This window comes from Rhopilema esculentum, chromosome 5, assembly GCF_057945365.1.
Source record: "Rhopilema esculentum isolate cy_ngs chromosome 5, ASM5794536v1, whole genome shotgun sequence".
NCBI lineage: Eukaryota > Metazoa > Cnidaria > Scyphozoa > Rhizostomeae > Rhizostomatidae > Rhopilema > Rhopilema esculentum.
In genome coordinates, this window is record NC_142819.1 from 148,201 (window position 1) to 164,367 (window position 16,167).

At 35.6% G+C, this 16,167-nt stretch overlaps 1 protein-coding gene and 1 long non-coding RNA gene across 9 annotated transcripts in view; one reads left to right on the plus strand and one right to left on the minus strand.

The window, feature by feature from the left end:
• The first annotated feature begins 6 nt into the window (after window positions 1-6).
• On the plus strand, window positions 7-2,292 carry LOC148960173 (uncharacterized). The gene is made up of 2 exons (XR_016145326.1): window positions 7-1,280; window positions 1,930-2,292. It is a non-coding gene; the product is annotated as an uncharacterized LOC148960173 (long non-coding RNA).
• LOC135689764 (calcium-activated potassium channel subunit alpha-1) overlaps window positions 2,125-16,167 on the minus strand; it is a 35,164-nt gene continuing 21,121 nt past the window's right edge. For all 8 annotated transcript variants that reach the window (XM_065207103.2, XM_065207100.2, XM_065207101.2 and 5 more), the window contains 13 exons: window positions 15,302-15,426; window positions 15,106-15,174; window positions 14,278-14,367; window positions 8,477-8,553; window positions 8,224-8,329; window positions 7,826-7,934; window positions 6,561-6,656; window positions 5,581-5,667; window positions 5,147-5,188; window positions 4,590-4,899; window positions 4,315-4,448; window positions 3,041-3,235; window positions 2,125-2,871 (listed from right to left, as the gene is read on the minus strand). In XM_065207103.2, the coding sequence (XP_065063175.2) occupies window positions 2,566-2,871; window positions 3,041-3,235; window positions 4,315-4,448; window positions 4,590-4,899; window positions 5,147-5,188; window positions 5,581-5,667; window positions 6,561-6,656; window positions 7,826-7,934; window positions 8,224-8,329; window positions 8,477-8,553; window positions 14,278-14,367; window positions 15,106-15,174; window positions 15,302-15,426 (1,746 nt within the window). In that variant the 3' untranslated portion in view covers window positions 2,125-2,565. The remainder of the gene's footprint in view (window positions 2,872-3,040; window positions 3,236-4,314; window positions 4,449-4,589; window positions 4,900-5,146; window positions 5,189-5,580; window positions 5,668-6,560; window positions 6,657-7,825; window positions 7,935-8,223; window positions 8,330-8,476; window positions 8,554-14,277; window positions 14,368-15,105; window positions 15,175-15,301; window positions 15,427-16,167) is intronic.

The following is a 16,167-nucleotide window of genomic DNA, read 5'->3' on the forward strand; positions in this document are numbered from 1 at the left end:
AGCATAAACTTATCATTTGCAGACACGGTTGTAAAATCTTGTCGTCTTTGTGCTAATCATTTCATGTTCCCAAACTTTAACAGTAGGGTTAAGTATATTGCACGATCCTAAAGTGGAATTGCTCACTGTATAATCTTGTCATGTCCAGTTAATACTTGCATTATTCTTAAGTATAACCGCTAGATTAAGTACATGATTGTATAATCTCGTCATGTCCGTTTTTAAACTTGTACGATTCTTAAGTATAACCGCTAGATTAAGTACATGATTGTATAATCTCGTCATGTCCGTTTTTAAACTTGTACGATTCTTAGGTATAACCGTTGGATTTAGTATATGATTGTATAATCTTGTCATTTCCAGTTAATACTTGCACAATTCTGAAGTATCACAGTAGAGTTTAGTACATGTCATACAAATAATCTTGTCATCTCTGCGCTTTTCTTGGAGTTTCCTTAAAAAATGACTCCTGTTTTCAGTACATGATTTTCTAAGTTGACATTTATGACTCTTCATTGTTTGTTTTCTTTGTTAATTCTTTTTATATCTTCGTTGTTGTGATTAGGCACTTCAAAAGGAAAAGCTGTCCTACCTTTTAGCAATATTTTGTCAACACATTGAAACCACATTTTCGTGACAAATCTTTGAGAGTTTACTGATATGACGTTTCTTGGAAAGATTTACATCGAAAGGTAGAAGAAAAAACTTAAAAAACGTACTTATTTCCACATGTTGCTTACCATTTGAAGGTTTTTAGAGGATTGGAAGTTATCAAGCTGTTTTCGTTACAATTTATTTCAAGCCTTGTCGCTTTTTTAGCATATCCAAGCTCGATGTTTTATTCCATTTACATTTCCATCAATCGTGATGATTCAGGAGTGACTGAATCACAATCATGGTGATTCAGGAGTGACTGATTTTTCCATGATCGTGATGTTTGATCTGAGCAAAGAATTTTCAAATTTTTCCTCAAGAATCCTGTAAATTTTTCATATATCCAACACTGTTTCGCGTCCTTTATTTTGGGCTGTGGCTAGGGTAGTTCACGTTACCCGCATGAAAAGAAATGGGCACTGATTTGTTTTAAATAACAATGGTGTGAATAAAACTTTAATTTGCTTTCTTAATCATACTTTTTGATGATCTCAAATTTATCTTTTTGCACTAGCTCCAAAAGTAAACATCTGACATCAACTTGCATGTAAATATTTGCTGACTGAAAGGGATTCGTTGCTAAGGAGGTGTTATAAAATGTCCCTGGCGGGAATCACTACATATATGTAAGTATTGGAAGAACTATTTACTAGGCAGGTTAAAGTATTAGAATTACAAGTGGTGGATCCAGCCATGATTTCTTATTTGAGCCAAACGACATTAACGACATTAACAAATTAATCAACCAGAGAAAAGAAATGAGGAGAGATTTTAAACGAAGTCACCTCGGTCCGATGAAGTCTTGATTCAGTCTTTTTCTCTCTAATTTGTTGTTCGTGCGAATCGCTCTATACATACTTTTCTAGAGTGGCATTCGTATTCATCGAGAGTTTCAGTGGCGGATCAAGTTCAATTACAAAGAATTTGCAGTTTTGCTCTTGAATTTATTTATTTATTTGGAAGTTGTTATGCCGTCAAAGAGACAATTCAAATGCTCTGTGACTCTCAGAATGACATTATCCCTAACTGGTGTTATTAAATTCTTGCTTGCTTTATCATCTGCTTGTTTTGTCAAATGCAGAATCGTCAGTTTTGCAGTTTGTCAATAATTGATATCTCGGCTACTAATCCTTTATCGTTAATAAGCAATGACCCATACAAATGTTCTACATTACTAGTTGTTGTTACATCCAGCTTAAACAAGTCATCAGATGTATTTTCTGTTGCATTTGCGGCAGCTATGCTGAATTTGAAGTGCAGTGATGTTTTTCTTAGATTATGGTCCGAACGCGCTTTCACATCATCTGACCGTGTACCCCTTACCGATGGAATGAACTTTAAAAATATTTGCACCTCGTTGGGAAGAAAGATGCAAACCCTCATTTGTATTTGATTATTCGTTTCATCAGATTGCCTCAAACCTGGCTCAAGAGCCTTTTAGATTGCAAACAGAAGAATTCAGCATTTCAGTACACTAAAATTACTTCTAATAGACACATTTCTACACTATTAAAGGTAAGTAGAACAGTACTTTTAAACCAAAGCTACATAAAAATCTACAATAAATTAGCAAAATGTGTAAACCTTACTGGTTAACTTTTCATTTATTCTCAATTAATGAAAAGGTTAAGTAAATAATATTACTTGAATTTGGTTGAAAAACTATCACAGGAAGCACTGGCTGCGAAGTACACCTTTTAGGAACGTGCATTAAGCACAGTGCTACAACAACAGTTTTGACTTATCTTGTCGTATGCATCAAAGGTCACAAAGAGATTTACAAATGGCATGCAAAGCCCATGGGTCAATACGTACTGGCTATTATCGTGTGTTTTTCTTGTAGAAACAATTATCTTTGTGTGCAAGCCACTTGAGCACTATCGTTTCCACTCGGTGTATATATAAGATGCACTAAAAGAAAGTTGAATTGCCCGTCTTACCAGACCTCATTGTGAGCCCCGTCGCCGTCGAGCCTTTGGAGTTAACAACAATTGCTTTCTTCTTCTTTTGCCTGGATTGATCGAATTGCATCAGGACAAATACCAGGTCTGTGGGTGCCAAAACAAAGTTGAATTCTGGAAAGGTTATTACGTACCGCTTTGTGCTAGGAATCCCTGTTGTGTGGCGCGAATTATCACGAAATCGATAAAGCCCAAGGCAAATCATGTTGTAAGTACGAAGAGCATACAGAAATAGGTCACCAAATAAACCGCATTCCTATAAAACAGGAAAAGTGGAACGTTTATAAAGTCTATTACATATAACAATATGATTAATTGATATTTAGTGGGCGCCGATGTTCATCATTTGTTCTAACAACCTACTTTGAACTATTTAGAATTTCTTTGATTACAACTACTAGTAAGAACTGACAGAGGCGGCTTACCCCAAATTCTGAAAGTGGCCCGTCGTACAGAGAAATTTGTCCCACACGGCATCGGTTTCGAGCTGCTGCAATCTCCGGGGTTTCTTGTGTACCAGTAATTTGCACTCCTTCAGCCATTTGTGTGTCGAGTTCAGGAGATACAGCTCCTGTTACCAAATTTCTCACAAGTGTCAGTATATCACTATTGAAATAAGTCTAGAAGAAACAATTTTCAGAGTGATGATGCTGTCTTATAAGTAATTACGCAATAAAATTGGAGTAAAATAAAAGTCAGGGGGCTAGTTTGGTATGATTATGCAGAGCGGATAATTTTAAGCCAAATTTTTAATGATGATCGGGCATTTAAAGGAAATGTTTGAATTTTAGGGAACACAGAAACAAATTTTACGAAGTAGGCTTTATACACGCTCTGCAAAGAGAAAGACTGTCAGGGATAATTTGCAACTTGAGGCAGCAAGCACAATGACAGACAGTTCTCTAATTGTCTGCCAAAAGAATCAATTGTCAAGATATAGAAGGGAAACTGCATGGTAACGGACGGTCAATCGATCCCTTTAGGTAAAAAAGCAAACAAACTGCACTGAATGGATTTCTGTGCATTACATTGCCTATCCACACTAGGCAAGATCTCACAGCCAGACCATTGGGATCAACCTGAAGTGGGGTGCAAATTTGCGATCTGAAAAAGATCACGTGAGCCAATTGGAAAAGGTTTCCAAATTCATAAATTCAAAAAATCAAATTTAATAATGGGAATAAACGACTCCAGATAAAGACAGTCAGAAAATATATAGCCAAATTTACAAAATAAGGGGTGTGAGCTTGATTTAAATGTCGGCTTGGGCTTGATGTGAATATATCGAGAAGATGTCAATCAGGGAGAGAAACGCCTATGTTTAGAGCAATAACATTTGTCCTGGCTGTTTCTTAAAGGTGACAGGTGCACCTGTATAAGGAGATCAGACCAAACTGTCATAGTTGGGACTTTAGTGTGTGAAATATGATGTGGATCTCCTTCGACTGAGCCCCTACCTCTTGGAATGACACTGATAGATTTTCTATTTTCGATGGAAATATAGTTGACAAGAACAAAAAGAATGGTAAATTGACAATATTTTAAGAACAAAATGCGGTTTCTGTCTGTACCTATTTTTGGAATCATGTCACAGTTTTGGATAGCTGTTTTCTGACTTTGCCACTAGTAAGCCAATAATTAGAATAATTATTTAAAATTGGAAAAATTGAGATTTGCAAGTAAAAAGCAGATCGCTTACAGCACTGACGAGAGAATCCAAAACAGACATTGTGAACGCAGATCCGCATGCATAAGGTTGTGTTAGGTATATTCCATCATCATCATATATATTCATGTCATCTTGGTCGAGGTACATCGCATTTGAATCGCAAACTAAAAAAGGAGACCTCTTCGATTAACATTACTTGTCTATGTATGTATGTATCTTTTCAATTGAACAGATTTTTAATGACGAAGTTTGGATGTTCTTATGATATCTTTGACTTGAAGAAGTGCAGTAATTGATAACCTCACCAAGTTCAGTTATTATTGGGATGTTAGCACCACGTGTTGATCCCGTTGCTTGAACTTCTGCGATATGTGACGGTATTGCTACGGGATTGTTTTGCACAGCTTCGCCGTTGTTTGTACCCTTGTCACCACTTTCAGTAATATCAACTTTTTCAAAACACATTGCTTTCAGGTTTTGTGTAACCAAGATGCTTTCCTTGTCCGACAATGCTTGGTGCTCCTCCTCCTTTGCAAGACTTGGTGAAAATATAATCACCATATCAGCTAGGTTTACATTTACAGCACGAAGGTCTGCTCTTGAATATGGAGACCCCTGGAAGAATAACGTTAGAAAGACGTTACATTCAACATTCCAGCTAGTAGAAGACTTAAATTTGCGGCAATGTCCGGTTTTTTGTGTTTATAGATGCTTTGATCTTAATTTCCTCTCTCAAATGTGTCAACATCAAGACAGATGCTCAGCAGCATTTTTCATCTTCGGAATATCTCAACGGCCGATGAACAACAGGAACTATAAATATAGAGTGAACAGTTCATCATGATGATAAAAACATACTTACAGGCACTATGTCTATATTCGGGAAATTGCAAATGTCTTCCCACTGTAAGTGAAGAAACTCCTTTTAAATATACACTTCAGTTAAAATTAAACTTCAATTTCAAAATTGTGACCTTGTATTAATCCTGCTTCCAACTCTGTTCACAGCAGAGAATTCTCCAGGATATAATCTTTGTGATTAATTTTAAAATACAAGTTTACAACCATGCAAATTCAATTACCAATTCGTCTCAGACTTAAGTTAGAGATACGATAAAAGCAGAGATACATGTTCATACTTGTCTCTATGAAGCTTCAAAAATATCAAACATTATAGATATAAGCAATAAAACAGATTTTGCTTTTTTTCATTTTCGGACGTGAAAATTAATCGACTGTGCCCTGAACAGACAAGCATCTTCACACTGAATTATATAAAAATATCAAACTTGATACCTCTCGCATAAGATAATCCCCATCGCCCAAAATGACGATCTTTTTCAATTCATTTGCATGAAAGTTGCTTGCTCTCAAAGGCAAAACCTGAAAATATATCAAAATGTAGAGTCGCTGGCTAAAGAAAGGAGTCGTCATAAGACAATGATCAATAATTGATATCGCAGCAGCAGGAATTTAATCAAACAGATACGCCGATTGGCGATTTTTACGCAAGTTAAAGAAATGGCACAGCCGCCTAAACCACCTTCTATGATACAAATCCTCCCATCCTAGTTCATCATAGAGCCTTTGCCTCTCCATGCACCAGTTACAGCAAGAGCTGCAGAGTCATTATTTCATATAGATTCACTGCGGAAACAGCGAAAAGCGCCCACTGGAGTAAGTATCCCAGCATTTTGTACAGTACAGAAGTCTGTGAAAAGTATAAGTGCACCATACTAGTTCTCAACTAATAGCTCGCCCGTTAAATAAGAATTCTCTTTACCAAAAGTACAGTCTGTTACAAAGTAGCAATTTCCAAGCAATTAATATCTTGAAAACCTTATTAAATTTGTAATCTTTTTAAAACTACTTTGCAGATGTTATTGATAATGGCAAACCTTTTAGTCAATGTGTGTTCTCTATTTGCTGAGTTCTTTGGGAAATTAGTACACAACATTTGTTAGTATGAAACCAAAGAAGTTTGGAAAAAATAATATCGAAAATTTAGCTGGGTTTCATTTTTTTACTTTGAGGTTCATTTCTTCATAAATGTCCGATTTTTATACCCGGAGAAATATCGGATGACAAGCAGATTCTTAAATAAATTATCAACGTTTCTATTCTGTTGGACTGTCAAGTGAAGGGCGCACACAAATATATTTGTTAAAATGGACCACATTGAAAGCAAAAAATAGATTTTCATAACAAAATTCATCTGAAATAAAGGTGGCACAATTAATTATTCCTCATTATCAAAATCATTTTGATTAACCTACCAATCCGCGTAAACCAATTGGTGGTGAATAGCGTGAATTCAATATCAATACCAAGACATGATTACGGAATTGATTCTGTTCAGCTTCACCACGATTCTAGAAGAAAGTAAATCGGTTAAGTGCTAAGTAGCGCAATTATTTTCAAAAGCACAACGAGATATGTCATAACGTAGGATGGGGAGCAATGGACTAGAAGAACCTTATAAGAATACATTTCTGATTTAACTCATATCCTGTCGTTAAATTAGCTCTCAATGACTCGAAAGGCAGCGACGTTTTAAGATTCAACAACAGCTCTCATTGAAATGTCTAATAAAACCTTATCAAGAAACGTCAGCTCTTTAGAGATTTTAACGTCGAGAGATTCGAAAAAAGAATTTGTTCAACAGTCAAAGTAAATTAAACTTTTGGTCCAATTACTGAGGACATTAACTGTGAAAGGCTTTTCAAGTACCTTTCCAAATTTCAAAATTCTAAAAATCATTCTAAATTTATTTTTATTTGTATTTAAGATGTCAAAGCTATTTTCCATTCGTCTTGAAAAGTGTTCTCTTTAATACCTTCCTTTCTCCTATAACTTCTTTTAAGATAGCGTACACGAGTGTGCTCACATCAGATTTTGTGTGCATTTGATTTCAGCGGTAATCTTTATGACAATGAAATTTTACAAATTTTTAGAGTCTGTTGATGGTTCTAGATCGATTGCAATCGACCCTTTGGTCGCACTAAAAGGACTTAGAAAACCATTTGCTTTCCATAGCCTTCTTCGTCGTTTAACAAGGTTTTCTCCGTAAATACTTCATTATAAGTTGCCAGCAATATATCTCAATAGAATATATATAAAAACTATAGTCTCTATGGCCTACGCTATAGCCTCTTCTAATGCCTAAAATTCACTATAGGAAATGGACTCTGAAACTTTCTGCATCTTCAACTCTACAGAATATGTAGACATGAAACAACTTCAATGAGAGCGTTGCTGCATAAAATTCTGTTTGGTTCTTAATGACAATAGTTAGTTGTGATGAAGCCAAACGTTGATTGTCACTTTATTTTGATACTGCTAGGCTACTTACGTCCTTGAGTAAATTAATTCACCTTATCGAAACCAAAATTTTTCCTTTTCGTATACTTGAATTGAAGATGGAAAGTGTTCCAAATCAAAAATTCGCTGGAAGTTAAGTAAGTATATGCAAGCCAGCGCTACACTTCAATTGCTAAACAAGTTTATTTGTATCATTCAGAGGAATTAAAGTACTGTGTACCATCACGACAGCTTGAAAAGATCTTCTTTCACACCAAAAGAATGTGCCAGTTGCGTCAAATCTCGGCTTGGTGCCATCAGGGAAGACATCCTCCGTTAAATCTCGAATACTTAAAAAAACACAAACATAAGTATATCATCTTTTATAATACGCTTTTGATGTATAGAATAGGGCGGTTCTAAGTTGCTACTCTGAGTTCCACGCATAATGCAACATTGTCCAGTTACCTGGGTAACAGTTGCCTGACGTTGGCATTAAGCATCAAACTCGGAGTAGCAACTTAGAGTATGGTACTTACGGTACATACGAAGGCTTTTAATGAATTGAAAGATTCGGTTTAAGATAACTTTGTTAATTCTTCTAGAATTCTGAAACTATGATATTACGCCTATACATACCTCTTGCCTCCACCCGGTGGATCCAATAAAGCAATCGGGTTCAAATCTACTTTTGTATCCGTTCCTTTCCTTTTAAAGACACTTTTCAGACCGTTACCAATCTTACCTGGAAAAATAGTTAAACTTTATACAGGATTTAAAAAATCGTTGAACTATCTACAAATCATGGTTTATTTACAATTAATTATGAAAATTTAATTGAAAATAGCAAGTGACTAAAAGTAAAAACGACAGGAAATAAACTGACAAATACTTTGATTACAGCGACACTTTTTCATCCATCTAACATCAGCAAGGTCTCTGTGACAAAAGTTGCAGTATATCCTTACCCTGAAAAAAATTAAGGGAATGGACATCTGACTATGCTTCTTATTGACCTAGAACTAATACTTACCCCCACAAGGCTATGAGATGACGTCGATGCAAATGTAGAAATTGTTCAAAGATGAGACAAGGCACGATAGAGCAAGGAAGGAAGGTTTTCTTGCAGTGTCTATAGTCTACGGTTGTATTGTATTGGCTGACCAATAAAGACTTTGGAAGATTGAATCAGAAAAAAACAAGTGGCAATACGGACCTTTAAAGGCGGATGGAAAATGAAATGAAAACAAGTGCTTTCAATAATAAGATGATAAAAAGCGCATAATGAGGTCCTAGATACAATATTTAACGAAATAAATGTAATTGGTAAGCATACATGCTCTTACTTAATACCGAAACCATACTTCTTCGTGTTTTGATATCAATGCATTATGGAAGTGTAGGCGAGTCATAAATGCTGAACTCTACTTTAGGATTTTTGCTCGCGTGCATGTTGTTGACCGAGCATACACATTCGCTTGCCTTGGTAAAAGTTGTGCGGTTTCGTTCGGATAACACTGAAGAGAAGACAACCTAAACTAGAAGACGACCCCATCACACAATTACGTATGAAAGATTCAAACAGAAACAGTAAAGTTTAGGGTTGAGTGAAGTCGCGTTACGTGTAGATAAAAGATGAAAGGAGTAGAGTCGCGTGGCAATTTGAAATTGGAATTTAGCATAGAATCAAGAAAGTATGAAAACGATATTATCTTTTTCTTGAGAAATTTGGTTCACTTCTGAAACCTCTTAAACAATTAATGCAACACACAGTGCAGGATATTTTTCAAAAGACTTCTTATCCTTTATCAAATGAATCTGAATTCACAGTATGAGTGTCTTCATAAATATATCCATCCACACGGAAAGGCAAAACCAAATGATTACGCTTGAAATTCGGCTAACGTCGATGTTGCCAAGTCAACTATTTCTACCTCTGATGATACAGACGACGATGTTAGATCACTAAATTTCAGTGCAATAGCTTGCCATGATTTTAATTTTTTTGTATTTATTTTTAAACTATTTCCAGTAATTGTTAGAATGGCATTCGTATTTAACTTTTTATTGGACAGTCTCTCAGCTTTGAAGCCTTTGTGAAACTTCCTAAAACTTTATCAAAAGTTTAGTAACAGGTCCTGTTAATCGCGACATGACAAGTTCAGAAAAACATTTGCAAGATCACATTTAGATGTTGAAATACCAAGTTGGTCATAAATGGCCTTGTATTTAGTAGAAAGTGGCATGTTTTAAGCCATTTTATTAGTTAAGCCTATTCTTTTACAGCTATTGAGGCACTTGAGTGAACCTGTTTATCGCGGGAATTTTTGTATTTTCATTTAATGAGAGGACGAAATGTTGTTTTACGCAATTTGCAGCATTATTTGTTCCCATTACAAAATGGAAATCTGTTGGAAAGGATGGACTTCACGATTTGTGACACATTTTATTGATTGAATTTTGCTGCAATATATCACGAAGCGGCCGCTGCGATTAGGCCCATTGCGCTTCCAAAAATTTCCAACCAAAACATTTAGCAGATTCTCCAACAAAAGTGAGGAAAATCAGCAGTTCTAGACACCCAAGCATAAAGTACCCCCCGAGTTCATTGTAATAAGATATCGCAAATTGGTGCAAAGATTAACTTTTTATTTACCAATTTTTCACAGGTACTCCAATCATCATGGCTCAATTTTTGTGTTTTTGCGACATGTCGATATTGTTTAGAAATAGGCAACATCAAGAATATTCTTGTATTTACTGTTTTTACCATCAAACCTTGATAAATCTTATAACTTTTATGAAACTTGCTATGTCCACTCGAATTTTGGTTCGATAGGATTTTTTGCTGCGGTGCTGCCATTTCTGTTTCAGCCTGTGCAATGCTTTTGCTCACTAAGTGTACATTAATTTTCAACATCAAGGAAAATAACAATTTGCAAAAAACCTTCAGCAAATAAGACTACTGAGTTGTTTGTATGGACAGGTGACGATCTTAAGCTATTACTGAAAATCAATATATTGGGAAAATCAAAGAATGAAATTTTTTATCTGCAAGCAAGCTATCTGCAATGCCTGCCAAAAGTCTTGGAACACTGACATCAATTTCCAAGGTCAAAATCAATCATCCCCCTCTCCCCTATAGAACAATGTTGGTTGACTATCAAACGGGTTAGGATTTTAGGAAGCACTTTCTTTTGCGCCTCTTTTATGATATTTCTCTAAATCATCAACATTGTTTGAGGGGACGGAAGTAACAATTTTTTTTCATGAAGGGAATGAAAGATATCAAATGCAGCGTAAATTGGTGGGTGTTCCAAGTACTTTTGGCAGGCATTGTGGCTTGACAAAGAAAATACCAGCAGAACAATTACTTCACTCGGCATCTCGGTGACCGAAAACGCCGACAACGTGTGGACGGAAGTTGAACATGGTTCAAAATAGTTGCGTTTTCAAAAATATCCGTCACCGTGTGGACAGGGTCTAAATATGGATGTAACATGAAGGCAGGAACAGTGACGGACTGGCCCACCGGGATACCGGGAAATTTCTCGTTCCACAGGCTAAAGCCCGACAAAATCAATCGAGAGAGTCTATAAGTTCATTATGGTCAAGTTAGGAAGTACAAAAAGCTATACTCTTGGCACCAAAGCCTCTAAAGAATCAAGTCGAACAGTTACATATTAAGCCGTAGAAGGTAAAAACAAAACGAAAACAAAGGCAAAATGCTGGTTACCGCCAGGCACCGCGCAGTTATTGGGCTAGCATTGGCTATAGCCCCTCCACTTTATTGCAATAACATGTTAGAAAACTTTTTGGAATGTTTACTCTAACTTTGCTCTAACGCAACATTAGATAGTATGCTCCTAAGTAGTAGCAGTTCTTCTTGACTGGGAACCCTTTTTGTTCATTTTCTAGGCTCGGTGTTTTTATTTATGTTTTATCATCCCCAAGCTAATTGTATCTATTTTATAGCCATCGATATCTTCTCTCAACCAGACTGTTTGTAAAACTTCAGTAGAAATAAGCAAGTATTTTCTAAAAGGGGCGTTTTTCGACGTTCTACAGGACGTAGCCTCAAAAAATTTCGGTAACGCTCATTGCAGCCCCCCCCCCCCGCATTTGGACTGGTGCGCGGTCCCTGGTTACAGCCTCAATCTAAGATAAGGATCGATTGTGGGTGTCAGGGTGCCCAAATTGTAGAGGAAGTTGCTCGAATACGAAAGAAAACACGGGTGTATAGAAAGAAGTAATACATCAGTCAGAAGCCCCCGAAGAACGTGGGAAAACGGCCCTTTTAAAAAATACCTGCTTCTTTCCAATTATTCTTCATAAACAGGCCGATTCAGTGAAAATATAAATTGCAATAAAATAAATGCAATTAGCTTGAGGACCATAAACACCAAGCTAACCAATTAAGAAAATAGCTACAACATGTCATTAAAACAGAAGGAACACAGAGAATATGAACAAAAATGGGTTCCCTTCAAAGAGCTGCTACTACTTAGGATCCGTTAGAGAAAACTTTCCAAAGTTGCGTTTGAGTAAACTTTTTAAACATTTTCTAACCTATTAGCAAAAGTTAGGGGTAGGTATAGCCGCTGTTAACCCAATAGCTCTGTTGTGCTTGTTAACTTGGTATGGCCTTTTTCCATGGGCACGCTACGTAATCTTTCATAAAAGATCATGGTTGCTGATAAAAAAAGACAAATAAGAAATTTATATCATTTTACAAAATATGGCCATCGACAGATGATACTCATGCAGAGTTGTTATGTATAATGATAATAAGATTTGAAGGAACAGGATGGTCAGTTTTGTGCATCGCTATGGAAGGGATTTGTCTGAGGTATTTGGAGAAGGGGTAGAGGTCATGAGGTCGTGAATGAGGGAATCTAGATTGTTTTGGTGGGAATGAGCAGGATTTGGTGTGATTATAGAAAATAATGATTGAATGGGTTGACTAGGTTGACTTTGAAAAGATTGGATTATGGAATCGTTTTACGATTTGATTTTGCAAAATGATACTTTAACTTTAAAAAGCCTCGTATGGTCCTTGACGGTAGATTTAATTCCGGAAATTTGTTTCCAACTTTGCTTATCTTTTTCAATTTTATAATGCCTCAGGCGTTCTTATGAAATGCACCAAGTTTATGAAATGCCCTTGTGCACATACGGACCAAAAAATTTATATATTTTCTATTGTTGAATTATTGCAAATTTATGACCTTTTTTGTATAATTTTTATTGCTAAACTGTGTCAAACTTCTTGCACCTGTAAGTTTATTCTAAAACGTTGGAAGACCAATCAAATGTCATTTCAAATTCAAGCCCTAACTTTGTAGTATAATTATAATAACAAGTCCATGAATGTTACCAGGGATTTTTCTAGGCTCTAAACTGACATTTCTCGAAGGTTCGAAATAAATGTTGTTAATGCACTAGATCCATTTTCTGGTCGTCCCTAGAATGTCAAATTTTCAAAATTTTCATGCCACTAACCATGATGGCGACCTTAACCAAGGCTTTTGAACAAAATTAAACGAAAAATGCAAGTAAATATCCTTTTCTGCATATTTCATTTTGGATGCTGGACTCTAATTGAAAATTGATCCAAATGCGGGGATTGTAAACTGTTAGGGCCCTTGAAGCAGTGGCGGATCGAGACAAAAATTTGAATGGGTTCCTAAATGGGTGTGGTCCCATATTTTTTTCTGGCAACGCCCTTTACTTTTTTCCAAAATTGAGCGACGCCCATTTTTGCTTTTTGATAAGATTCACAATTGTAAGATTTATTTTTACAAGATATATTATTTCATCGTGATTCAAATAAGGCAAGTAAAAAAACAAATCTGTAAACCAAACCAGGAATTGTCATTATGAATGTTTTCGACTTTCTGCCAAACAGAGGACCTAACATAAGCTTACTGAGTGTTGCAAGATTTGAGTGAAATTCATGCTATAACTATTACCAACTAATAAACAAGAGAAATTTACAAATAGCCACCAAGATTGTCAGAAATGGATAACGATGGACGAAGCCTATTATCATATGTAGCAAACAAACCCAATTTTTAAAAAGTGCAAATTATGACATATGAAATCATCTTATCCCATACTCTAAAGTCTTTCATTTTGTCTTGATAAAGTTTTCACTCTATTGATAAATATACCATGTAAAGGCCTTCAAGAGTTCTATAAACTTTGCACGTCAAAGAGAAAATATCTTTGACATTCCTAAGCTTCCTGCAAAGAATTCTCTCCTGCTAATTGCAACGAATTCTCTCATGAACGAACATTTCAATTATCTGAAATGGACTTTTCGCTTGATCCATGAGCAGAAAAGCGGTGATCTGTCTTCTCCAGGTTAGCTAGGCCAGTCAAGAAAAATGAGCAAATAGTTGGCGAGGCGTGTTTGAAAAGCTTTGTTGAAAATTACCGATCTGTTATAGAATGTTTTATGCTCTTTAGCAAATCAATTTTCTGATGATTGCATTATAAAATTTACAACAGGTATTTTCATCCTTTTGCAAAATTGGTAGATGTTTCGACCCCAGGAAAACACTCTAATCTTGCATAGAAAAATTAGAGTTGGATGAAGCTTCTTAAAACGCAATGAATCTTGAAAACTGGAACAGTCTGGGACGACATAAAACAACGAAGAGCAATCTGATAAAGATGAAATGATTTTACCTTTGAACCTCTTCAGCATCTTGTGCAAAGAAGAAACCTCTTGTACCAGATTGAATTTTCAATTTCTTGTCCGACGGATTCATGACAAAGCTAATTCAAAACAGTGATTTGAAGTTACACTCTAATCAAACAAAGTGTAAATAAGCAATTTATTTCCGGGTATCTTTAGCTACTTATACGTCCATCTCATTTGCTTTCCCTTTTGAGCATTACAGGAGAGACTCACATTCAAATATACCCTCATTTTTTATAAGAAACTGGTTATAAAAAGTGAGTACTAGACAGTCAGAAAAAATTAAGAAACTTCAGTACTCGAAGCAAAATAATTACGAAACTATTAAATCGTGATAAAACTGAGAACAACAACATTTTCTAAAAATCCAAGAACATGATTGCTCTGTTGGCCTAGAATTCAAGACACAAAGGCTAAAAACATACTTCCCAAATCTAAATACAGCATCAGAACGGAAAAGAATCTCTTGACGTGATAAAAGGTCACGAACATTTCATAACATCATTCATGATATCATAATTAAGAAACTTTTAAGAAACATTGAGGATTGAAATTTCCAGCATATTAGGAAACTGGAGTACTCAACATCGACCTTTATCTCTTATAAAAAGTGAGTGTATTATAAAACTGGCAACTTCCATCGTGCCTCTTTCTCGTTTAATTTCCGGACATTTTCAAGTCAACCCCTAAACGACACCTGCACAGTGTTGCCTCTGCCATTCTACAATTTCTGTTCTATATAGCTTACTAATTTTTTGTTCGATGAAATATAGTATGCAAAGGAATCGCAAAGAAAGTAAACTGATTACACTTACTAACGGCTTGCTTCTCCAGGCTTGATTTCTATTGCAATAAGCATGAGATGCAACTTTTCAAAGCAAATCCTAAAATATACATGTTTATTCTTAATCATTTGTTAAGGCAACAAAGTTAAAAAAACTGGCGACTAAACGACTGTTCAATACAAATCATATCTATTGATGAAAAACGTTTGAGTTAAAAAAAACTTACTCAGCTGCTTGTGCAAAATTCAAGTTGTTGAAGGAATCTGAAAGGGTAGCTGTGTACATCTCATTTGCAGAACCTTTCATGTAAGCAACCTTCCATTGCTCGCTTTCGTGGATTTCCTCTGAAATCTTTGCCAAAAAAACAATATTTCTTATTGATATCTTCTCTGGTTATTTTCTTGACAAAATGTTTAAATTTGAAAACAGAAATGCTGAGAAATTTGTAGTCATCAACGGTTGCTAGCCAAGGGGTGTCGCCAAAGGGCAAAATTTGAGGGGCATTGAAACCTGAACCACCCCCCCCCCCCCCCCCAACACTCTGTCTGTCGGCAAAAGAAGGATTTTGCCGGTCTAAAGAAGGAATTTTTTCTCATCCTGTCGTATTATTGCATATTTTTTGCAACAATTGTAACGCATTATAATTCCTGTAGCAGTTAAACTTTCAAAGTATGGCATTAAAATGAATGTGTAAATAGAAACACATGAAAGCATTATCATCTATCTTATCACCACACAATATTCTAAAGGTGTAAAGCTCATCACAATTTATCTTCTGGCGTTATGTTCACAATAAAAGCAAGGCAAATATAAATTATACATTTAAAAGAAATTAATATTGTGAAATATAAACAGGCCAAGTTATAGAATTATTGAATAACTGGCTTTCCTTCATTCAATCCTATCTTAGAAACCTATGTTGGAAAAACAATGAATTACTTGTAAAAATAAACTTGGTATAGTGCAATGCAGATAGCCTTAACATTTGAGTGAATTGATAAACTTGAAAAAGATATTTGAGGTTTATACAAATGGGATCATAGAAGATCCTGTCGGTAAAGTAACTTTTCGTCTTTTAAAATAATCCACATG